This window comes from Triplophysa dalaica, chromosome 4 (assembly GCF_015846415.1).
Source record: "Triplophysa dalaica isolate WHDGS20190420 chromosome 4, ASM1584641v1, whole genome shotgun sequence".
NCBI classification, from domain to species: Eukaryota; Metazoa; Chordata; class Actinopteri; order Cypriniformes; family Nemacheilidae; genus Triplophysa; species Triplophysa dalaica.
This window is the reverse complement of record NC_079545.1, coordinates 8,156,070-8,182,665: the sequence shown is the minus strand read 5'-3', so window position 1 is coordinate 8,182,665 and position 26,596 is coordinate 8,156,070. Positions and strand designations below refer to the sequence as shown.

The 26,596-nt window shown below is 37.5% G+C and overlaps 1 protein-coding gene across 1 annotated transcript; it reads left to right on the top strand.

Moving 5' to 3' along the window:
• Positions 1-2,515: 2,515 nt before the first annotated feature.
• On the top strand, positions 2,516-25,205 carry pomt1 (protein-O-mannosyltransferase 1). The gene is made up of 20 exons (XM_056745955.1): positions 2,516-2,673; positions 8,355-8,480; positions 8,568-8,674; positions 8,779-8,829; positions 8,981-9,127; positions 12,327-12,432; positions 12,533-12,592; positions 12,744-12,837; positions 12,918-13,073; positions 13,208-13,338; positions 16,635-16,730; positions 16,823-16,915; positions 18,861-18,957; positions 19,040-19,132; positions 22,256-22,376; positions 22,447-22,544; positions 22,650-22,763; positions 22,854-22,980; positions 24,028-24,205; positions 24,336-25,205. The coding sequence occupies exons 2-20, from the start codon at positions 8,362-8,364 to the stop codon at positions 24,505-24,507; spliced, it is 2,160 nt and encodes a 719-aa protein (XP_056601933.1). The 5' UTR covers positions 2,516-2,673; positions 8,355-8,361; the 3' UTR covers positions 24,508-25,205.
• The last annotated feature ends 1,391 nt before the right edge of the window (positions 25,206-26,596 follow it).

Genomic DNA, 26,596 nt, shown 5'->3' with positions numbered 1-26,596 from the left:
GACATGTCTGTATTGTGATACGTAATGTGACATTTGGCAGAATAGTGTTCCCTTGGTCAGCTATGGTCATCATATACAGTTGAAAGAAAAAGTATGTGAACCCTTTGGGCTTACTTGGATTTCTTCATAAATTGGTCATAAAATGTGTTCTGATCTTCATCTAAGTCACAACAATTAGAGAAACACAGTCTGCTTAAACTAATACCGCACAAACATTATACGTTTTCATTGAACACAACATGTAAACATTCATAGTGCAGGGTGGAAAAAGTATGTGAACCTTTGGGTTTAATAACTGGTTGACCCTCCTTTGGCAGCAATAACCTCAACCAAACGTTTCCTATAGTTGCAGACCAGACCTGCACAACGGTCAGGAGAAATTTTCAGTTCAGCAATATTCTTGGGATGTCTAGTGTGAATCGCTCTCTTGAGGTCATGCCACAGCATCTCAATCGGGTTGAGGTCAGGACTCTGACTGGGCCACTCCAGAAGGCGTATTTTCTTCTGTTGAAGCCATTCTGTTGTTGATTTACTTCTATGCTTTGGGTCGTTGTCCTGTTGCATCGTCCATCCTCTGTTAAGCTTCAGTTGGCGGACAGATGGTCTTAAGTTTTCATGCAAAATGTCTTGATAAACTTTGGAATTCATTTTTCCATCGATGACAGTAATCCATCCAGGGCCTGAGGCAGCAAAGCAGCCCCAAACCATGATGCCCCCTGCACCATATTTCACAGTTGGGATGAGGTTTTGATGTTGGTGTGCTGTGCGTTTTGTTCTCCACACATAGCGTTGTGTATTCTTTCCAAACAACTCAATTTTGGTTTCATCTGTCCACAGAATGTTTTGCCAGTAGTGCTGTGGAACATCCAGGTGCTCTTTTGCAAACTTCAAACGTGCTGCAATGTTTATTTTGGACAGCAGTGGCTTCCTCCATGGTGTCCTCCCATGAAGTCCATTCTTGTTTAATGTTTTCTTTATTGTAGATTTGTCTACAAAAATGTTAGCATGTGCCAGAGATTTCTGTAAGTGTTTAGCTGACACTCTAGGATTCTTCTTCACCTCATTGAGCATTCTGCGCTGTGCTCTTGCAGTCATCTTTACAGGACGACCACGCCTAGGGAGTGTAGCAACAGTGCTGAACTTTCTCCATTTGTAGACAATCTGTCTTACCGTGGACACATGGACATCAAGGCTTTTAGATATACTTTTGTAGCCCTTTCCAGCTTTATGTAAGTCAACAATTCTTGATCATAGGTCCTGCTCCTCCCCTTTTCATGGCGGACGGCATGCAGGCTCCGGCACACGTCAAACGACCATAACCACTTTTTTTTTCTAAACAAACTTGGCTATAGAACTATGCAAGTGTGTATGAAAATGTTTGGAGAAAGATGCAAATAAACTTGCACTTCATTAGCCTGATATTCTGAATATGGTCATGCCTTTATATACAGGTGTAAGTAAAATGTATAATGATGTGATTTATCAGCTTAATTACTTAAATCGTACCACATATCCATTTAATTAGTGTGTTGAAAGTCATTGTAGTAGAATAGGCGGGGCGAGACCGTGGTTCGAGTCCGGTGAGTAATTGTGAATTAGCGCCAGCTGTGCGCACACCGGCCTCGAATCACGTAGGAGATGGGGGCATATAAAAGGAACGAGCGACCGGACCGTCGAGGAGAGAGGACCGGGCCCGAACTTATGAATATAATACAACTCCATAAAATGGAAGGAAGGAGTCGGGAACCGGCAAACATTCAAAACATTTAATAAAGTAATTTAACAGCCGGCGGCCCCTCACTGACGACCGCCGGCGAACAAAACATAAACATAAATATAAATACAAACATAACATAAGTTCGGGCCCGGTCCTCTCTTCTGCGACGGTCCTCTTATATGCTCCCATCTCCTACGGGATTCGAGGCCGGTGTGCGCACATCTGGCGCTAATTCACAATTACTCACCGGACTCGAACCACGGTCTCGCCCCGCCTTCCCTACTACAGTCATAATTAAAACTGTGCAAAATTGTGTAAAATAAAGTACTTTTAATATTTTGCACACAATGCAAAAAGTATTTCTCAAATAAATTGAAAAATGTATTATTTTATTTAAATTGTAAATTCATTGTGTCACACTGCTGTGACTTCACTCTTGCAGGCTCCCTATTTGCTAATTCAGAGATCAAGTGTGGCCATTTTTTGTTTAAGTCATTCTAGTCCTTAATTTACAACACTTAGGTCAGAATTTAAGAATCAGTCTTAAACTTTACTGAATGTTGCTTTTAGATTCTTTATACAAAGTTTAAGACTACTCTTAAGAGCAGTTTTGTAAAATTTTAAACATACGGGCCCAGGTCTCTTGCTTCATTTTGTTTGAGCAATACCGCCACACCAATAGGTGGTACCAAAGCTCCGTGGTCCAATGTGCATGAACAAAGTGACATGTTAACTTGTAATTTACGGGTTAACACGTCGTTTGAAACAAGATTCAGATTCGTTAACACAATTCATTCCTTAACGCGTAAACTGCGTGCTAGTTTCACACGTTTTGTCCCTGTTGGCCTTCCACAGGTCGACATTTCAGTTGCTTACGTCACTCACATTTTTTTCAGTATGGCCTGATTCTAAAATCCTAGTTTTTAAAGAAATAAAAGTGGGATAACCTTTCACAGGTGAGAATGTTTTTTTATTTATTAATTTAATATTACAAATGATGGTATTTTTTCAGTGTCGCGTTAGCTAATACGTGAATTTTGTATTGTGCTGTTGAGCAATTGTTATGTTTGGCTTGTTACCACAATATTGCTAACGTTACTACTTCTAATAATAATAACAGATATAATAGAATAACTGATTGTATTACACCATTATTTATGTAAGCACGTTACCGATCTTTGTGAATATATTACGTAACAATTAGGGTGAGTGCAACTGTAGTTACACAGTAAAGCTAGCAGGCTAACCGGGTAGCTGTATGCTAAAAACAGTCAAAATAAAATGTTTGATTTCACAATCTATAGTGTTAGTTGATTAAACGTTTTTGAAACATAAAGCATAATGGTCATTTGAACACAGTTTAATGACATTAACCGGATAGATAATACTAACGTTAGCTTTTTAGTGTTTTAAACGATACCGCAGTGTAATTCCATCCTGTTATAGTGATTCCAAAAATAATAAATCTAACTATAGTTCTACAAGAGATGAAGAGGGCAGAACAGTAGGCAGGAGATGACGTGATTATATACTAACAAAAATAACAAGGATTATGATTTTTGTCATAATCGAGCACCCTTACGTCCTAGGGAATACTTCAAATTGAAATATGTTGTATCTTGTATTAAGGAAGGGAGCCGAAGTTCCGTTTTATCACTTTACTTAGTTCACGTAGTAACACATAACAGACACGTCCATTCAGTACAGCACTTCACATACCCATACCAGCTCCCTCTAACAGTGCCTTTAACATCCCACACCATCACTGACCTCTGCTGGTTATTCCTAGGTATAGCACCTCCCATTACCTTTATAACATCCTTCCCCTTACTTTAAAGCTTCCTCTTAAGTCTTCCAAACACACATTTTGATATTACATTCCACAAAGCATGTTAACACAATATGTGATTATTTCACAAAGTCTTTAAGTTCCTTCCTGAACGTCTTGAATCTCCTATCTGTGAACTCTCAGGTTGCTTTGTCTCTTAAGTAGGGATCAACTTAGGGCTTGTTTGTGCAATTATAGATTCTGGTTCTGTGGTATCAGAGCTTACAGTCCTTTTAGAGGTGCTACGATTGATTGGTCGCCGATCACAATCGACCCATAATCACTTTGGGAAGTATAATTGGCGGTCTCTATAAAGGCCGATCCAGAAAAGCCGATCAGATGAGTCCTTTTTTTCGAACATGGTTTCACCGGTCTGGCAATTCTACAATGTGTGTGAAAAAGACAATACATTACGGCAATTCCGAGAAAATTTCAACCGTACCATGAATTTTTTTTTTTTTTAACAGCAGTTTTTGCTATGGTAACAGCAAAGATTTTAACATTTGCCTGTTCAAATTACCATGTGAGATCTCTCTTCAAATTTGTAAAGCATTTATTTTATTTTTAGTGCATAATTTTTCATGGTCAGTTAAATGCCATTTCAGAATTGTCACATCCACGCTTTATATTCCTCATAAATTGACACATGAAGGTTAGTAACGTAAAGGAATATGAGTAGTTCTCAAGTTAGCTAGTGCTAAAAGAGAGCGGGACAGTTCAGCAGCTCAAGTAGCACTCCGCTGCAGAGATCACGTCAACCTAAAATTCTCAGTGATTTTTATATCAGTGATGCAAAAATCTGAAGGAAATCCTTAATTTCGACGGATTACAATAATGGTGATTTGTAATTCCCTGTTTTATAATTTCCTTTCATCAGAATGTGATCGTATATGGACTGAACGTGATTGTGAGCGGCAGTAGGTAGGCTATGGCGAAGGGGTGTGGGTTTCCTATTCATTATCTTACTCTCAAATGCCCGGTCAGTTTTGCCAAACGCGCGCTTCAAATAGCTCTTGTGATCAGGATAGGACGATACAGCTTTCAGTGATCATGGATCGGCCTCCAAAATCCTGGTCGGAGCACCCCTAAGTCCTTTCCACCCTCTCTTCTGGTTGAGTCACAGTGACAGTTTGAGACACGGTTTCCAAATTTAGCACCTCTTCCCGTTGTGGACTAAACAACTGATCCACATGTTGATGCACTACTTGAGCATTTTCCAGCATTACTTTGTAAGATACAGGTCATGTGATTTCTCCCTGCACCCATTTTGGTCCATATCCCAAAATCCTGGTATACACAGCATCTCCCCCTTCAAAATATCTGGACTTTACATGTTGATTATGGTGCTCCTGGTAAGGTCAGGGTGTATTCTGTCGAGAGTGCACCACAGCTTCTTCGTCCCATCATCATTTCTGCAGATGACAAAACCCGTTGTAGACTGAGGTGGTATCCAATTATTAAACAATGCTCTGTGAAGCTTTGTCTCCATACTATCCCCTAAGCTTTTCTTTAAAAGTTCCTTGAGCGTCTGTTCGACGCGTTCAGCCAGGCCATTTGGTGACGGATGATACGGAGCAGAGGTAACGTGTGTTAGAGAGGACAGGATCTCTCGTAGTTCAGTGATTGATGTGCTCTGACGTTGTTATTGAGCTCTCCTCTTTATCTAGCATGAAGATGTGTTCCTGCTTGTCGGTTTGCTGATGGCATCCGCATTTCCATTGTCTTTCCCTGCTCTATATACGTAATATAGTATGGGTGGTATGACCAAACATTTATATGACAGTGTTTTAAAGATTTAAACCGGCTTCCCGGTACATGGAGATATTTTTTATACCACATTTTCTACTGATTTAGAGAAGAAATAGTGCTGTTGATTCATTTAAAATGCCATTTTATACTGCCATGGTGACAGTGAAAGTATCCGCTATAATTATTGCAAAGTTAAGACTTCTTTAACAATTGAATAGCGTGCGAAGGTAACTTACATACATAATATTTAAGCAAATAAATAGAGGGCTCAACATTAACTTTTTTTCCTTGGAAGCACTTCAAGAGTAAGTAGCATCCACCCAGAAATTAGTAGTTGTATAGTTGAAACAAAATCAGAAGAGCTTTATTTCAGAACAGCAGAATAGTAACAATTGTTTAAAACATCCACGTGATGTCTTTTGTGTTTTACATAGTCACTATGGCTTCATGATTTCCTGATATCATATTTTTTAATCATCAAACAAAGGCTTAGTTTAGATAACGTTATGTGGGAGGAAATCGCATCACGCTGTCAATCCTCTTTAATGACCCTTATTTCTCATCAAAGCATATAGAAAAACATTTCAAACTAAAAACACATCACAGTATATTGTTAAATTGAGAAGATATGAGGGGAACACAGTTGTTTTTTTTAAATGTTTGTGAGTATATTTAATATAACATAATGCGAACTTGCAATTGCTACACTTGTGCTGCTGATCAGCTGCAAGGTGTGCGATCCCATTGCGATGGTAAATAAATATTTAACATTATCGCTTATGCATAACATGCACACAAACATCCAAACGCTTCTGTTTAGGGCATTTCTATTGAAAAATTATGATAATGTAGTGCCGCGGCATAGAAAGAGGCATTCTATGTGAATGCCCACTGAAACAGTGTCGTGCATAAGAAAATAAGATGATCCATTAACTTTGATTCATTGCTTCCATCTTGATTCTATCAAGCACAAACTCCATAAAGAGCTTAACATCATTTAATGATGATTATTAAAATTACATAATTGGAATCCGAGACAGTTCATCATGACTTCAAAATGTTAGTGCGCAATGGACGAGAAGCACCGCTTAACATCTTCAACTCTCATGTATCGAGCTCAAGTTCAAAGTCTAATCAAATAGCATCTCGGGTGTGTGCAATCTCGTCCGGTCTAAGCCCAAAGTATAGTCCATCCGTTCGCATCAACGTGCCTTCCACATTACGTAATTTTCGTCATCATGAGGGTCCGCGGTCGTCCAGCCCATCATTTGAGAACGCACGGATGGAAAGCGTACAACAGCGCATGTGTGAAAAAGTTTAATCGGCTGAGTCAACTCGGTGACGTTCTGCACAGGTGTCAAACTCGTATATATGCGCTTATCCTCGATTGACTATTCTCAAGAAGCTGTGCGGACGAGTTTGTGCGTGAGATGGATGTGGAAAGTATACCCATCCCTTTAGAAAAGCACAAAGTAGACCACAGCATGGAGTGTGCAACACGCTGATACACAACGGGGCTCAGTGAAAGAGAGAGAATATTGCTGCAGCTCTGATTGGTTTCTTAAACAGCAATCACAGTAGCATCATTTCTACCTTATCAATTTGAGTTGGCTAATAAAACAAACAGATCGATCAGGAGACAATTGCAAGCTCAACTTTAAAAAATCGTATGTGTTTTAGATATACTATATGTGCAGACACAGTATAGGTATATAACACAGAAAAGCTTTCAAAGCAGGGTCATTCCTTGTCAAATCATCCAAATTCAATTTTTTTATTCATGTGCTTGACCAACTTTTCTTTAGGATCTACATCTTTAAGGCCCCATGTGGTTCAGTCCTCACATATGGGGGATGTAAATGTGGCTTCATGAGTAAACTGTACACATTTTTAGTCAGCAAAAATCAAATGTGGGTCAATTTGCAAAAAAATTATTTATTTTAAAGAAGAATGTCTTCAGAAAATTTAGATTTATTTTTATCAATTGCATTGAAGAGTGTCTTTTTTGCATGGATTTACTGTCAGACATTATTGGGTTAAGGCCGGTAACTTGCTTTTAATGGTTTATTCAGAATATATTTGATTTTTTTATGTTCGTTTGATGGAAATTTGGATAAAGAGATGTTGTTAATTATGGCCTGAGCACCGATGGTGTGAAGAATAGCTCTGTTTGTTATGATCTCCAAAATGAATCACATTTTGAGAGTGTAAACATGCTCAAACTCATGAAACTTTGCATAAGTTTCAGAAGTGCTAAAGATTTACATCTGATATGGGTTTCAGAAATAAGTTTGGCAATATGGCTCTATACCACCAACACAATTTTCATAAAAAAGCATATTTTATTCATGTGTAGACACGCTGCTAATTTTAAATGACAGAAATTGTGTTTGTCAAATGTTCCTAATGCCGACTGCTATTTTAGCTATAGAAATAAGAAGCTAAACCTAATGATCCTAACGTACAATATTTTCTGTTTGCTCTGTCTTAAAATCATCTTTGTACTCGTGAATACTGATACATTATTTAGATTTGACTCGTACGTGTTTGTGCGCTGAGGCAACCGAGAGGGCAATGTGTCGAACCAACGGTGCAGAATTTAACATTATAAACAAAAATATAATATGATGTCCTGCCATGGTCTCATCAATGAATGGGAAACACTGCTGTTTTGCAAGGCATGGTTCACATTAGCTAATACTGCTTGTAAATAGCACACTGACACTGTTTGGGTGTTAATTCCCACATGAAAATGTCCAGAAGCCTGCAATTTTGAAGTGTGAGGGTGACAGGCAGTAAAATGAAAAAAATTATAATTAAAATCATTGCGATGCATTGTGATATCCAATCGAAACATTGACATGATAATCGAATCGTGAGACCAGTGATGATTTAGACTTTACAGATGTTGTTTATGCTCAAACAGTTACACCAACATTCACTGGTATGTGTATGTAGTGTTTATTTGCCAGTACTGTAATGGCAACACCATTGACATACCGCAGCAGCATTTTTATTACTATGGTCTTATAAAATGTTTTGACATGTTTGATTTACCAGATGCAGAATGCAGTGTTTCAAACTGCCCATCACTGTGAAAGTGGAGATCAATCTGCTGCTGGTGGCAGTAACAGCGCTTGCACTGTTGACTAGACTGTATGGTATTCAGTTCCCTAAAGCTGTAGTGTAAGTCTCTATTAACTTGTTATTTTTAACATATTAACTGTTTATTTGATTTAAATTACAAATGTTTCTATGTGTTTTATGTTAAAGATTTGATGAAGTCTATTATGGGCAGTTTTTGTCTCTATACATGAAACAAGAATTTTTTTTTGATGAGAGTGGTCCACCCTTAGGCCACATGATATTAGCTTTAGGAGGTGAGAAACTTTAAATTATATTTTGATCAATGAAGAAAAACATGTTTACACACCATGCCACTTAAAGTATATTAATGTATGGGTTTTTATTGTTTTCTGGGCAGCATATTTAGGAGGATTTGATGGCAACTTTGTTTGGAATAGAATTGGAGCAGGTGATCAACTTTATTCATTTATTATTTTATATATTAGTATATTTCTTCATTATTATACAGCAAATTGCTGACGGTTTTTGTTGCTTTGGTTAACACAGCCTTTATTGTTTGCATTTATCTTTACTAATGCTTTTATTTATGTCCATTGTAGAATATACCAGTAATGTTCCTGTTTGGAGCCTGAGAGTCATACCTGCCATTGCAGGCTCCTTGTGTTTGCCACTAGTTTATCTACTGGTGGTAGAGCTTGGATATTCCCATTTCACAGCATTAGGGGCATCAATGCTATTCCTTATGGGTAATCTCCTTATCTGTCAGATTCATTCTCTGATGGCTTTTTCTGTATTTGTTATACATAGTATTAGGGGTGTAACGATACACTAATTCCATCTTGGGAAGGTATGAAGAAGTTTTTAATTTCCTGTCGTGTCAGGTACCACTAGGGGTCTTTTCAAGTACCACAAGTGGTATGTGTACGACAGTTTGAGGACCACTGATCTAGCCAATTCCAAGCCGATCCTTTTGTTGCCAGCGGAACAGGCAATATTGCACAGCCATCAATATACTAAAAACTATACATATAAACGTGCCTGCATGCAACCTGTATCTCATGGCTCGTTTCTATTTGCATCTGGCTTCTCCTCACTGCGAGTCTCTGCTGACTGCAAAAAAGGTTCTTGTGGACCTGAATCTGCGCTCAACATGGTTTAATTTACCTAAACAACGACCAGGGAAGCCCAAATTTCTGTCAAGCCATACTTGCCATAACTACTGGCTCCTGTTAAAAGAACCCAGCTAACACATGAAGTACCAGTTATGTTATGTATTGGTCATTGTGGATAATTTCATGACTTACCATCTATCAACGAGCTGGCATGTCCCAGGCACGTCATTTCATTAGCATTACATGACCAATTCACAAAGTGGCCTATACGAACTCCTGACGTTAAAAGATAACCAAAGATGGTCCAGTATCTTACTATATTATTAACTTTTGGTAATAACATGACCTATGGGTACCATAACTGCCACGTTATGGGCATGTAATTTCATTACCAACAAAACTTTGATTTACATTAATGATTTACATGTCACTTTCCATTTAAATATGCGTGTATAAAACGTTTTGGTCCGGGTATTGTAAATCTGTTACTCAAATAAGCAGGAGATATTGAATCCGCTATATATGCAGGCCGCTCTCTGCTGTATGGGAATATAACAGTGCACATCTTGCACGCTCAAGTTTAGAACCGTGCGTGCACAGCAGAGCTGCGTCTGACAGGAGGACCGGTCGATTCCCTGAAGGCATTTTTTTTATTTCACCATTGTCGTTTAATGCTTGTGAAAAACAAATGTAACGTTTTTTTTATTTATAGTCTGACATAATGGGCTCTGACAGCGGTAAAAACGCTTTTTTGACTGAATTCTTTACTGAATGGAAATTTTGCTTTATCAGGTAAGAGTTACTTACTATCTGCCGTTTCAAACAGTTCTTGGATCCCATTGATTACCATTGTAGGAAAACAACTTTTTTTGTTGCTGAACACCAAATAAGATATTTTGAAAATGTAGGACAGCAAACAGTTCCTGGGCACTTTTGAATACCATTGTACATTTTCCTACTATGGTAGTCAAGTACTGTTTTCTTACAAGTATTCGTCTAAATGTCTTTATCTGTGTTCCACCAAAAGATTATTGTATACCGGTTTGGAACAACTACAGGGTGAGTAATTTGTATAATATTTAAGCTTCTGCAATTATTAAGTTTCTGTCTTGAATGTACAATTGTATGTTATATGTTTTATACAACTGTTATTTAAAGTTAAGCGTTTGAAAATTTGAATTTGAACTCATATGAATGTTTTTAAACATGATTGTATACTGTTTTGAACACGATTTGATATGTTGTGTTAATATGTTGGTTTTATCCATATAGTAAATGAAATGTATTCCAACTCTGAGTCCGTGTCATTGATTCATATGTTATTCAGAAAGTCTCTAAAATATTTATGTAAAATTAGTTGTGCTGCATGTCTCCCCAAAACATTATTTTATAATTACTAAATTTCTAGCTGGTTACCAACACAAAACTTTTCCATTACGCAGAACAACGACCATGGAAAACCAAATTAAATACATTTGTTTATGATTTCAAACATAAACATGATAACAGAAAAGTTTAATGTTCTCAGTTTGTCGCTGCCTTGAGAAACATTATTTGGTTTGTTTATTATGAACTTCTATGGAGGAGAACAAGCTTAACATGAGACTTTTCGTATCCCTGGAATAAGTGCTTGTTCTTGTAACAGTATCTGTTGTTTATTGAAATTAAGGTTTAATTGAAATTTGGTTTTCTGTGGTCATTGTTTCGTTTTGATAAGCCTAAGCTGTTCCTTATAATGGACTTTTATGGGGGAGAAAGTTAACAAGGGCTCTTTCTTTTAACAGGAGCTAGTATTTATTACAAGTAAGGCTTGACAAAAATATGCACTTTTCTGGTCGTTGTTAAGGTATGTTAAACCTTGATAAAAATGTTTTAGGAAGTCATACGACTACTAATCCCAGCTCAACCTTATTTTGCCAAGTGGTTGATGTCCTCGGGGCAACATATTTTGTTGACCTGAGGACAACATTTTTATAAATAAAACCTAAACCCACATCAAACCCTAACCATAGCTTACCCATAACTTACCATAACTAAAATCAGAGGGAAATGATGAGTGAGAAACAATAGTCTAGAAGCACCTTATCCTGGTTGTAAGATTAAATTTAAAATCAACTTTAAATTTATTTCTGAAATAAGTATTTAAAAAGGGTTATTGAAACGCTTATTTCATCATTGTGATTCTCTGTTTTATGTTTTTTGCGAGTTGTTGATAGATATATAACAGCATCCACCATAAAATCCATGGTGTATCCAGATTAAAAAACATGACTTTTCATTAAGTGCAGGACAACACAGAAATAAAATATAACCCTTTTCAGGACTAAACACAACAGCTGAAATTTCCTACATTAAATATATAAAAACTTTATTTTTGTGAGTCACAGTGCCCGTGATTAACAACTTCAATGGCCATTTTCTCGATATTTAGATTTTTTTTGCACTGTCAGATTCCTGAGTTTAAAACAGTTGTATCTCAGCCAAATATTGTCATCTTCTAACAACTCATATATCAATAGGAATTTAGAGGCATTTTTTTTTACCTTTTTGTGTCAATCCATGTGGATTTCAGCCAGTAATGATACATTGTCATCACTTTATTGACCGTGAGCAACAATGGCTGAACTGCTGCTTCAGAGCTGTGAGCTTTGAATCCTCTAAGACAGTTAACATGGGCGTTGGGAAATAATGCACTTGTGTGCAGTGGCCAGGGCTTTTAGGGTTCCACTGTTCATACCATGGGTGGTTTATCTCGTTGCGTTCAAATATCGTTACACCCTTACATAACATGGACATATATTTATTGTTTAATGCTGCTGTTTTATTCTTACAGAAAATTCCTTGATTGTACAGTCACGTTTCATGCTGCTGGAGTCTGTTTTAATATTTTTTTTAATGCTAGCTGTACTGTCCTACCTTCGGTTTCACAACACGCCCAAGTAAGATGTGTATGCAAATTTTTGCTTTGTCAGTCTCTGATCTTGTCATCTTGCTGTGACTTTAATGATGATGTTTGTCATGTCCTTTCATTACTTCTAGTTCGTTTTTTAAGTGGTTTTGGCTTGTCATGTCTGGGGTCAGTTGTGCAATTTCAGTTGGGTATGTACAGTCAGAGCTAAAGTTTATGTTGAGAGTTTTTTTAACATGGAACATTTAACCTGTAAAAGTTCAGATTAACTTGACAGTATTACAATAAACATGCACTGAGAGTCGTGGCACTGATATGTTTTTCTTTTCTTTTTTTATGTAGAGTCAAGTATATGGGTATGTTCACGTACTTTTTACTGCTTGGTCTGGCAGTTGTACACACCTGGAAACTTCTTGGAGATCAAACAATAAGCACTGTGAGTAAGATATTTCAAATTCTAGTGTATATTACAAACTATTGAGGCTCTAATAGTGTTTACTGTATCTCTGCATTAAGGCCACGGCAGCAGTTCAAGTGTTGGTTCGTTTTTTGGCCCTTGTGGTTTTACCTGTCCTCATGTACATTGGATTTTTCTACGTCCATCTTACCATCCTTCACCGCAGTGGACCACATGACCAGATGATGAGTTGTGCTTTCCAGGCAAGCCTGGAGGTAAGCATTTATATAATGTCCCATTTACCTACATAACTATACAATAATTGAGTTATGTATCTGAACAAGAAAGCTTTACACAGGAGTAAATGCATCTTATATGTATCTTTTTTACCCCTTTTTCCGTCATTAAGGGTGGTCTAGCCAGGATCACTCAGGGGCAGCCTTTGGAGGTTGCATTTGGTTCCCAGGTTACTCTCCGCACTATGTCCAGCAAACCTGTTCCATGCTGGCTCCATTCCCATAAAGCTAACTATCCAGTCAGGTAAGTCATCGTCATTCAGCAAGCTTTCACAAAGTGCTAGGTTCCATATAGAAGGTAGTCCTAAAAGTCACAGTAGGTCGTCAACCAGAATGCCATATATCATTGCATTGAGTGCAGCAGAAATGCAAAGGGGGCAGGTAAAAACATTTACATATAAAACTTGTTGGTTATATTACCGCTAGGATGCGCAAAGGGACAGTTTGTGCAAAGGGATAGTGATGGATTCCTTATTGCGATTCCATTTTGTGATTCCCTATCGCAACACACAACAAGAGTTATAGGCTAGACATCTATAATGTAACCGAAAGCTTTCATAGGCAGAGATTGAGTCAACTGCAGGGCACATTAAAGTAATCATTTTACTTTCATTGGACTGTGTAAGTCTACATGTCATCATAATAAGGAACTATGCTTCTAAACCCAGCTCTGTAGCTGTAGTTCCAACGATGCAACTTTGCGATGCTGTTTGGGAAAGTTTGTTTGAATGATGGTTTCAGAAAACACCGAATTATTAAACTATGCTATCAATTACAGAACATGCGACCATAGTTGGGTATCAATGCTTTTGGAAATGCACACCTGATTATTCAAGCTGACCCAGTCTGTTGTTATTGGTCACCGGATAAGGTCGCCCACGTGACTCCCTATACGACCTAACTGAAATGCACATCATGGACAAACAGCTAGATGCTCTGCACAAGCCACCCAAAGTGCTGCCTGCAAGTCACTTAAACAAGCTGCTAAATTGGTAACGTTGCGTATAGCTGTCACACAAACCCGCAAGCTCAAAATATACAGCGGTTTCCAAAAGTATTCATCCCCCTTCATTTTATGTTATGTTTACGTTGCTGTTTTATCTTAAACTACGTTAAATATTAATATTTTTACATTAATCCTGCCAGGTGCAGAAGGGTGGGCTAACAGACATCCTGGGTAGACATGTACCCCAACCACACACACAGTATATAGCCTCAGACATTTTTTTTAATTAAATTTCAAATTTGGAGACCATTTCAAAAGTGTTTAAATTTTTTCTGATATGAATGTGTTTTGGTAATGCGTCTCTTCTACAAACTAAAGCAGCTCTTTGAATGAAGAGTGACGTTTTTTTTTCAGTCAATAGAAGATATAAACATTTTGTGTGTTAATTTGATTCTCAATGGGTGGGCAAGACAGACTTTTATTTGGGCCCAGCCCACCGATGCCCAGAGCTGGCTACATATCCTGGCCATCCCCCACACTTCTTCTGACAGCGTTCATGCCCATTTTTTCCAAAAGATTCAGAGGTAGATTTTAGCTGAAGAAGGGGGTTTCATGAACCAATAAAAGATTGAATTCACAACAGACCTTATAACTTACCAACTATGTGATCTGATGAGCTTAGAATATAAATGGGTCAGTGACAAAACAGGGTTGGCAAGATGAGAAAATCAAAACTCTTTTAAAAACTGTTTTTAAAATAATGTATTAGATATTTAAAAATGTACTTAATGTATTAATGTTGATTTTGTGTACTTACAAAAACATTTGCACCATTTTTTTAAAGGTGAAGATTGAAGGTACCTGAAAATGTAAAATGGTGTAACTGCCAAAGAATGAGAAATATTAAATACCTAGATGGAATGTAAAAAATTTTGTGGGATATTTTAAAATAAATTATATTTTATTTAAGTTAAGTTATCTCAAAATATAAATTTAAAGCATTTTTGCAAACTTCTTTGGGACATATGCTGAAAACACCTTTGTTTTCTTAATTATTATTGACAAATTATGCAAAAAACAGATAAAAACCATATCAATTCACTAAACCACATGCTTTTAATACACATTATTTTTCCTGTATATAATTATAGTTTTATGAAAAATACCTGACCATGATGCTTCTACAGACAAAGGCCATTTTTTGTTGAATACATTAACACTGAATATCAAGCATGATGGTCAACAAATGTATCTGAAAGTTTTTTTTTCTAAATATTGAAAAAACAAGAAACAAGAAATTATCGTGTCTCGTTGTGTAACTACAGTTAAATGGTTGGTTCAGGGTTAGAATACTAATTCTGTCATGAATTACTAATCCTCAAGTCGTTTCAAAACAGTAAAACCTTTGTTCATCGTCAGAACACAAATTAAGATAGGTTTGATGAGATCATAGAGATGTCTGACTCCACACATACAGCCATGCAACATACACTCAAGCACAAAGTTAAGTTTAAAGACATCATTAAACTAGTCCACATGACTACAGTTGTTAAACCTTAATTTTATGAAGTGAGAAGAATATTTTTTGTGAGAAGTCTGTCTGTTAGGGCCAACTTGGAACTTAAGACATGTAGTTTATCCAGAGAAACCTCTGTGACAAAACTACACTATACTGTCCTTTTCTGTAATTATCTCTGTTATATGTTGGCGCTCTTGCCATTTTAAATCATCTGTAACTGGTAAATATGTATTTTTGATTCAGGCTTTGCTTGTATTGATACATCCGAATGAATCACGACTTAATGCGATTCAAATCTGACCTATTTGGTACCTAAATGTTTGCCTTTTGATTTCCTCCTTGTGTGACCATATAACACTTCGGCGATAATCTGGACTGGTATTTAGAGGTCATAAAGATACAAATTAGTTGTTGAGTGGACAAAGAACCTCTTCCCTGCTCACCTCTGATTGGCAGAGTCAAACTCAGGCTGGAATGCCCTCTCATGAAGTTAAATATATCGACCCTGCTCTGAAAACTGGGGTTGGCTTTTTTCTCTTTCTGACCTGGTTAGTGGCATCTCTTCGGAGACTGCCTTTCCCCCACTGGGGGAAAAGAAGGAACAATGGACTTCTGCTGCCTTGCACACCTGGCCAAGCCATACAGCTGGTTGTGGAGCCCGGAACTTATTTAAGCAGGACTTCATTCTGAAACCATTTAAACATTTCAATCTCTCTACGCGCATACGGGATATTTTCCAGCACAGCTCGCAAAGTATCCATTTCTATATATATAATAGCTGTGTTAAGTTTGTGCCTCTTTGTTGAAGACCTGCCTCGCTGGCATGCCCTCTCTCTCTTTCCCTCTATCTCTCTCCGCGCTCCCTAGCGCGTTTGTGTTTCATGTATTGTCTTTGTTTAGCAATTGGTATGTCGCAGCATGCAGAGTAGAGTTTAATAAACAACCATATATTCACTTATGATGGGTCTTCTGTGCTCAACGCTCAACATACTCGGTCACTTACACAGTGTTTTCGATGGTTGAGTACCATCTGTACATTTTCATATAGATCATAACTGTTTATCTTTGCTTGTAGGTATGAAAATGGCCGTGGCAGCTCCCACCAACAGCAGGTGACCTGTTATGCTTTCAAAGATGTCAACAACTGGTGGATTATTAAAGACCCTGAAAGGTGTGGTCTGGTAACTATAACATTATTTTGTACTACCATTTAGTAATCACAATTATATAGATTATTTTATTAATTTTACATTTTAATCTCAGTTCCAGTCTAGTGGTAAACAGCCCTCCCAAACCAGTCAGACATGGTGATGTTATTCAGCTGCTACACGGAATGACATCTCGCTACCTGAACACGTAATACAATCCACCATCATCAGATTTGTAACTCCATAAAGCCACAGACCCAAAAAACGAAGTGGAAAATTCAGTGTTTTTCACATTGTGACTCCTCTGGTCTGCGTTGTGCAGATCTGATGAGAAGTGCTGCGTCACACCACGTTTAAGATGAAAAAAGCAGCGCATTTATACAGAAGAACCTTAAAAGAAAGCATTAACAGATTTACCAATGTTATATTCATTAATTAACAACTAATGTGCACACATTTTTACCCTGAAATACACAAAAAAGAAAGGTAAAAGTCTTTGAAATTTTGCGCGCACATTTTTCTAGATGGAAATAGTTCTTTTTGGAGTGCTGCGCGCAGGTCATTTGAAAAGAGAAAGCGGTGCGGCTGACGTCTTCCGCATGGTTTTAGACGTGAAATGTGAAGCAGGCCATACAGAGTTGGGCTGCCTTGCAGCTGATCAGAAATAGAAAACACTGCTTTCAGTATGTTTTTCTGTCATCTCCGGTCGTATGTAAACTGTATACGTCCATTATATGTCCATTTCTGCGTACATCTGCTTTTTAATCATCTGCTTCGTGCTTTTGATTTCAATGTCATTCTCCCGTTAACAGTAAATACCTATTTATCACTTTAAAGTAAAAAGAAATGATGATGGTTATCGTCACTTAACTTCTCTTTGTCTAACTAAGATATCAGCTCAAGGTTCACGCGAGTGCCTGATAGCCAGTTTGAAAGACGCTTGAGACAGTTGATGGATTTATGACTTGCTTGATCAGGCCGCGCCTCAGACCTCTATCTTCCTTTCTTTCTGTGTCTTGTGCTTGAAGGTACACATGCATACAAAAGTATTTAAAAATACCCGACTTGACGAGTTTCCTGGAAAACAGTCAGTTATGTGAAGAAAATGTGTTCTGTTATCTGATCGTATTACAGATTACTGATTGTAATAATTATGATTGCATTTGATTATATCTGTATCTTAACACCATTAAGCCCAAAAACCTAAAGCCATGTTCATTTTTTATGTTTATTCATATCATGTTCTATAGCATGTCATTTTTTTGTTCATTTGTTCATATTTAATGACTCCACGCAGTGGCGACCCCTGATAAATGGAGCAAACCGAAAGAAAGAGATTTTTCTTATTTACTGACTGTTTACTTTTCTTTAATAACCTTTGAACTTTATATTTGTTTGGTCAATAGTTTTTGCTGTGGTATTACATGGTATCTAATTTTGGCTTGTAGGCTTAATTTGAAAATGCTTGCGAAAGGTGTGTATTGTTTAGGGGCCATTCACATCTAAAACTCGTGGAAAACACAGGATGCTCCGCTTTCTCACCATCTCCCGTTGCTCACACTCGTAAGTTATATTTGTGGAAGACAGATAGCCGCGACTCCAGAGACGCCGCCAGTATGAAATGCTTATGCATTCAGCGCCCAAGCAAAAAACGCGTAAACCAATGAACAAGTGACATTTTTTGTCAGATTCATTATGCACCGCAACAGCCAAGTGACCTCATTCATTCTTTATCTATATATTTTTACACATTTTAGAATAATAGTAAACTCAATGGAAACAATGGAATAATACAGTTGTAACTGTGAGAATTATGTTGTGATTAAAAATAAATGATCTCCAGTGGCAACCTGTGAAGCTCTGGTGAACTCCATGCACAATTTGGACATTTTCACTGGTGTACTCACTTTTGTTGCAAGCGGTTTAGACATTATTGGCTGTGTGTTGAGTTATTTTGAGGGGACAGCAAATTTAAACTGTTATAAAAGCTCACTACTTTACGTTGTAGCAAAGTGTCATTTCTTCAGTGTTGTCACATGAAAGATATAGTAAAATCTTTACAAAAATGTGTGGGGTTTACTCACTTCTGTGAGATATTGTATGACTCTGTAGACGTTGGTAGCACGCATAAGTGACTGTGCTTTCTTTTCAAGGCATGATGTTGCGGCTCCCATGACCCCTCACTCGCAGGAAGTCTCTGGTTATATTGATTTTAATGTGTCTATGCCAGCTCAGAATTTATGGAGAGTGGTAAGGCTTTTGACTCACAAGTCTATGTTATGTTTTTATATCACTATCTAGAAATTACTGTATGATGCATTCTGCACTTTAGGACATACTGAACAGGGAGGCTGACAGAGAGGCCTGGAAGACGATTTTATCATCGGTGCGACTAGTTCACGTCAACACTTCAGCTGTTCTGAAGGTGTGTTGTAGAAGATAATATTCTGTAAGAGAAAGAAATATGTGTGTCCTTGAACTTGTGCATAAAGAAATTGTGTTTCTTGTAAACAACTTTGTCAGGGTTTTTGGTTAATAGACAGGACAGGAAATTCCAGAATTGTATCTAAACACAATACAAATGTTAGAAATGTATTGCTTTAACACTTAAAAAAGACTTTGGATGATGTTAAACTGAATTGTGGAGTTAGACAGACAGACAGACTGAAGCCAACACAGATTAAGTCTACTCAAATTTTATTTATATAGCGCTTTTTACAATATACATTACATTAAAAAAAGTATAAGTAAATAACATACACACACAAGCTCACACAGCACAAATGCAAAAAAACACAGGGGCACAACACACACATGCACGAAACACAGACACAAAAACCCCACACGTTTGAAACAGACTCACAAACCTGCAGGCATGGAACACAAAACACAAGGCACTAACACACTCACTCCAGACACATACACATGCCAGATACATACCCATATGCACACACAGCACTGTATCACAGAAAAACACAGAAGAAATACACAGACACACACACACACACAAGAAAGAGAACATCGCTTACACATTATATAGACTATAAATTCCGATATGGAGTAGTTATTTTTTCACACAAAATGATACATTTAAAGTCATATTAAAAAGTACAAAACTCTAAATTCTAATGCTGATGTCAGCAGCAACCCGACGGGCAAAAAAAAGAGCAAACTCCAGTGGAGAATAATATACAGTACCTTGGGAGAACCAAGACCCAACCAGGGGAACCAGTTCTCCTCTGGCAATACTGCTGCACCACTACAAGCTTAACAGTGCTTCAACCACTAGCTAAATTAAAAAGAAGGTTAACAAAGTGTAAAGGTAGATAATAGATTTAAGAATTCCTTAAAATTCTAATAGCTAATTGCAGTTGCAGTTTTGTAGTGCATACTTTTCGGATCGCTGCCTCTCTCTTTCAGCTCTACCGTCTGGTAACGGATGGCATCTTGCTCACTTTGGTAGCCTCAGAACAATGACAATAGATCAACTGAAAGCAGATAATTATTCTTCACTCTTTATTGCAACAAGTACATCAGTTGTTTTATGAAGTGTTCCTGGTTCCGATTTATCTAAATAATGCAGCCTAACAATCCTTTAGGGAATTTTTATTATAGAAGTGCAAGATTGCACGGTTGAATATGCAAGGTTGAATAGATGCATCTTTAATCTAGATTTAAACTGACAGTGTGTCTGCCTTCCGCACAGCACTCAGAAGACTGTCTCAAAGTGTAGGCGCTATATAGGAATCGGATCTACCACCTTCACTTGATTTTGAATTCTAGGTATTACCAACTTGCCAGAGCCCTGAGTGTGTAGTGAATGTGAAGGACTGTAATGCAATAGAACTTAGTTAGTAGTTAAACCATGTAGGCCCTCATAGGTAATCAGTAAGATTTTAACTAATTCTCACTAGAAATGCTTTCAAAGGTATACAAAACTATGCTCCAACCGGCCGCCATTTTATTTTTTTGCTTGATCCTGCTCAACCATTCACATTTTCAGTTGTTAAGGAAACGACTAGTCTCGCTACACGCTTGTCATTGGTCAGCTGTTAAAAATGTTTTGACGTGGTGTTTTCTTTTCAGAAAAGTTGAGAACGAGCATTAAAATAATCTAGTGTTGACGCTGTGACTGAATGAATTAACTTTTCTGCATTTGATAGTGACCAGAAACCAAGTCTTGGACTGGACTTAACTCTGGAAAAGACTCCTGGACTTAATCAGACTCAGGAACGAACTCGTGGACTGGAATTGGCTCAGGAACTGACTCTTAGACTAGAATGAGATCTGGAGCAGACTTTTGGGCTTGACTTGACTCAGAAACAGACTCTTAGACTTGATTTGGCTCAGGAGAGGAGTCGTGGACCGAACTAGGCTCAGGAGCATGACTACAATGTGCAGCCCAAACACACCACTGAGCTGTAGCCACCACATGAAGCATAGTAGACAGGCGACTCAACTCAGAAGCCTCTGGGAACACCCGGGTTGGGACCACCGGACTTGGGACCATTGGGGTGGCAGCCATGATGACTAGATGTTGTGGGCTGGCGGTCATCTTGTTTGTTGAGTCCAGGCATAAAATGTTTTATCTAGTCGTAAAGTGTCTTCTGGCTTTAGACGTCTGCCGTTAAATCCAGTTTCATGAGAGCCTTTTTAAAAAGTAAACAACAAAGTCGAGTAAAAAAATATAAAGATCCAATCTATCATGCAACAGGACCTTTCTGACGTTCAGTTTGCTAAATGTCAGTCATGCTGGACTTTTAAAAATGATTTATTTAGCCATGTTCTTCACAGTCTATTTGTGTATCTATTCTTTATGCTGGTAAATGCAGATAATCCATTCTTTCAAAGGTATGTAGTTGCGAGAAGCAGTTTGTACATGTTTAGCTGATGGTCAAGCAGGTTTTGAGTCTCGTCTGACTTAGATTTTTCATTGTGTTCCAAACTGTCACCTATATTAAGTCCCTGTCACCTTTTTTGGACTGATCCAGCATATCTTTATATTTTTGGCATACTGAACCAGTGCATGAGAAGAAAAAGGGAGGTGACAAATCAAGCAAACTAAGAAAGTCAGCTCTTCTCATTGTTTGCATTACTCATTCCAATATGTTTTAAAATCATACATTTTAGATATCTCACAAGTTCATATGTGGAGGGCTAGATTTGTGTTAAACCGGTAAGCAAGTCACTGCTTTGTTGTCGTTTTATAAACCACCAGTCATTAAATTTTATTTACAAATTCCAACTACTGCCAACCACTCATATGAAAAGATAACGGATGTGCTACTTGGCCGTCATTAGCCTGGTGTATCATGGATCCAGATGCAGTCAATGTGAGAAATCTCCACAGTCAGTTTCTTGTTGCAGCTACTTTGTCGGCATTGGCTTGATGTGTACCCACTACCCACCCTAATGTCTTTGGATTGACAGAAAAATGTTAAGTCCAAGGGTTTGCATTCTTTCAACTATTCACAATCAATAGTTTAAGTACAAATAGATGACTTAAAGAAAATATATTTACTTTTAACAATTGTTTTATATTTTGCAGCTCAGTGGTACTTCTCTGCCAGAGTGGGGTTTCAAACAGTTGGAGGTGGTTGGAGATAAGATTAATAAAGGCTACCAGCAGAGTGGCATATGGAATGTGGAAGAGCATCGCTATGGAAAAAGTTAGAAAATGCACCACATATTTCACATATTTCTTATAGCGTCTATATTTTTAATTAAGCTTTTCTGCAGGTCAGGAACAAAAGGAAAGGGAGTTAGAGCTGAAGTCACCTACACACAATCACATCAATAGAAACCTCACTTTCATGACTAAATTTCTTGAGCTGCAGGTAAATATAAAATATAAAACAATCTTGTGTTGTTGAAAATTAACAGAAAAGACATTTAGAGCCTGTGTCAGAAAATGTATACATGTAAGTATGTTTGATTTACAGTGGAAGATGCTAACAGTGAAGAATGAAGAGTCCGAACACAGATATAGCTCATCACCTATAGAATGGATCACCTTGGATACAAACATTGCGTACTGGCTACATACTTCAAGCAATGTATGTCAACATATATTAAATTAATGAATTATTATTGTCTTTGCTGTGAAAAGGCTGTAGAAGTTATTAACCCTTTACCTTTTAAAACAGGCACAAATTCAGTTGATTGGAAATATTGTTACATGGACTATCGCAAAAATTGCACTGGCTGTGTATTTTCTTCTGTTTTTAACCTACTTATTAAGACGACGACGAAAAGTTATGGACATTCCTGAAGGTATGTGCTTGAGAAACTATTTTTGTAAGTTTAACACGCTAATGTGACCGGAGTTTTAGAACAGATGCAAAAAAAGTTCAGTTTTGTGGTTGCTTGTCCATTTGGAGTGACTTGAGCTGCATCTTAGTTGAACCCTGCAACCTTTGAATGATGCAGTCTTTGCAGACAAAAGACTTGGTCCTCTAAGGACACAGTCTCCGAAGTAAATAAACGAACTAAAATGAGAAAATCTAGCTACGGAGGATTCCTAGGGTCTGTCTGAAATCACTCCCTATACCCTCATTCATTCATTTCCTACATTAGTTCACTAATATAATCCACTTTAAGTAGCGGGTGAAAACGAATGACTAAATTTGGACAGTGGAAGCGCTGCTGAATGAATTCCAGAGACGCAGGAATTCATTCAGATCGAGCCTCAAGATTATGATCCATCATGGGATTGAATGAGTGCACTCAATGATGTCCAGTAAAAGTGGATGTCCCTCCAAATAGTACACTATATTAGGGTATGAGGGGTATTTTGGACACAGCCCTAGTTGTGTCACCTGCTGCTCCTGTTGCCTGATTATAGCAGCAGTAGACAGCAGAGACATTGCTGACTTTTTCAAACAAATATGGAGCCTTATATGTTAGTTCTAGAGCTGCATACCAATTTTTCTAATTAACCAACCTTAGAAGGACACAGAATTAAATACAAAATAATGCAACAGTAATATTAATAAACATGATATGTATGGTGAAAACAGCCTCTAATGCAATCTGTTTTGAAAAGCTGCCTTAGAATGATGCTGGAAAAGAGCTTCGGTGTGTCAATATGCAGTTGTTAGTGTGTTCTAAGTGATTTCTTATTGCCTAGATATGGCTAATATTTTCATTCTTTAAATAAACTATAGTTTATTTTGTAATCATAGAAATTTTAACTTTTCTTTGGAACTTTCTGAAAATGAAAAATCTGGTTAGGTGGTTATTCAAAGCTCACTCTATGTACCAAAGAAATAATACAAATAAATATCTGTTTCAACCACCCCAATTTTGTTTTTTTTCTAGACTCTTGGGAAAAGCTGGTTTTGGCTGGTGTAGTGTGCGGTGGAGGCTGGGCAGTTAATTACTTGCCTTTCTTTCTAATGGAGAAAACTCTGTTTCTGTACCACTATCTTCCAGCACTTACCTTCAAGATCTTGCAGATACCTATAGTTGTAGAGCACCTATACATCTATGTTTTGAGGTAAAAGATATGGTGAAACTAGAATCTGTTTTTCATTCGTTGCACTTTATAAATATATGGCTTTAAACCAGTATTTATTAGTTAAATAAGTCTTTAAATATACTATTCTTTCTTCTATGCCGTTTCTCAGGTCCCCAGCTCAACGGAAGTCATTTGTTGGTGTAATTCTTGCAGTCCTTTGTTCAGTGTTTGTGTACTACCGTACATTGAGTCCTCTTACTTATGGTCTTTCACCGTCAACATCAGAAGAGCTGGATGCACGGAGTTGGAAAGTGAGCTGGGATATTCTCCTAAGGAGATGATGATGCAAAAATGTCACCTGTTCATAAAATAATTGAACCTTGGAATTTTTTTATAATAAAGTTTAAGCCATCCAGAGAGTAAAAAAAAATGGAAAATTAAAACAGTTTTTATTGCACTGCATTAAATATACTTTTAGGAATCGTTTATACGTATTAAACGTTTTAGGAATCCGTTTTTCAAAAAACAGCCATTGTTATTTTGCCATTTTTTTTACTGTCTTGAGTCAATGAAAGCATTTAACAGCACAACAAAGAGTTCTGTAATTTCTCGCTCTTCACCATACGTCTCTTGGTCACTGTGAGTATTAAGCTGACTCTTCCAGTGGTCGTACCCTTGCACCATCTGTATTTTTCTGAGCCTCATACTCTTATCCTGTACTATCTGCCCTGTACTGCTTTCCTGTAGCTCGGTGGTAAGAGCATGGCAACGCCCAGGTAATTGGTTCGATCCCAAGAATTGCACATACTTGGAAACAAATGTAGGGTATAATGCAAAATGTGCTTTGGATAAAAGCATTTGCCAAATGCGTAAATGTAAATCTGCCCATAGTGCTGATAAACACAATATCATGGTAACATCAGCAAACATGTTTTTGTATACATATTAAATCTGTGACTCAGAGAACCAATTCACGGTGTATGTGAAAATTTTAAATGGATGAGTTTGCCCCTGTGTTGCGACCTTATTTCAATTATTTGCACCTAGAATCAAACAAGTTCATTGATGTCATACCAACAGTACATTGTTTATTCATTCTATTATTTTCTCTTCTATATTGTATTATATTTATTTTTAATATATTTATTTTATCTCTCCTTTTAAAAGAACAAACCTCATTAAATTCATCTCTGCATGGTCTGGAGATGATCTAGTGTAGTTTTAGCGGTTGTGATGGTCGCTGTTTTCTTATATTGTTAGTGTGTAATGCAGCCGTTAGAACATGAATAATATCTGGAAAATTACAAAGCTCAAAGTTCAATGGCAAGCGAGATATTGTCTTTAACAGAATTTACATTTCAAGGACTACAGAGACTACAGGCTGGAATTAGACAACAACACTTTACTTCCCGGGTATATGATGTCACTTTTCCGAGTTTTCGAATAACCTCCACCCACAGGAATACGCCTAAACGGGAGTAATGTTTGGTCATCAAAGATTGTAAATGTTTGACTAAGCTGCGCGCCAATCTGAGAACCGGAAGCTTGCTGATATGGTATGGGTGGGAGATCTTCAGACACATGGGAAGCAGCGAACCAATCACGACAGACTGGGTAAGCTCTATCAATCAGAGCGTTTCGGCCGGAGGGACTTTAAAGAAACCGGAAAAATCTGTGAAAATTTTGTGAGATGAGGGACAGCGGTGAACAATAGATTTAAAACGAGGCATGAATTAAAATCACAATTTTGTTATATGAGAGGGAATCGCATTCATTATGTAAGTGTTAGAACTGAAATGCCCTTGTTACTGAGATTACATCTGTCATTGACGCCAGGTTCTGGAATGCATCTATCTGTGACAGTTTGAACACTACCTCCACTGAAAAATATCAACAACTATTTCTCTAGCCCCGCGCACTGGTTCGAGCATGACAATTCTGAAGTAACACAGGTGGCGCGGAACCAGATAGAGTAAGGCACTGGTTCTCAACCGGTGGGGGACACTCTCCCGGGGGGGCGCGAGTAGACTACAGGATGGGAGAGAAAAAAAAAACTGAAAAAATATTTTTTTTAACATTTTTTTTATCACTAAACTACTTTCATAAAAAGTTATAGTTGTGTATATACATAACTCCTGAATAAAAATTAAAATGTGTTTGGACTGATTTAAAAAAAAAGAGTTTTGAACAAATTTGATTGGTTTGTGGATAGTGAGCGCAAATGCAGGTGAAAAGCGGTTTTATTAAGCGAGTCATTGAGTCGTTCATTCAAACGATTCGTTCAAACGGCCGATTCATCAAGAATGAGACAGATGTTTGTGCATGGGTCATTGAATCCATGACTCAATCGATTCGTTCAAAACACTGAATCATTCAAAACAAGATTGATTGTTGCTGTGAGATGCGCTATGCTGTGATCTTTGTTTGGAT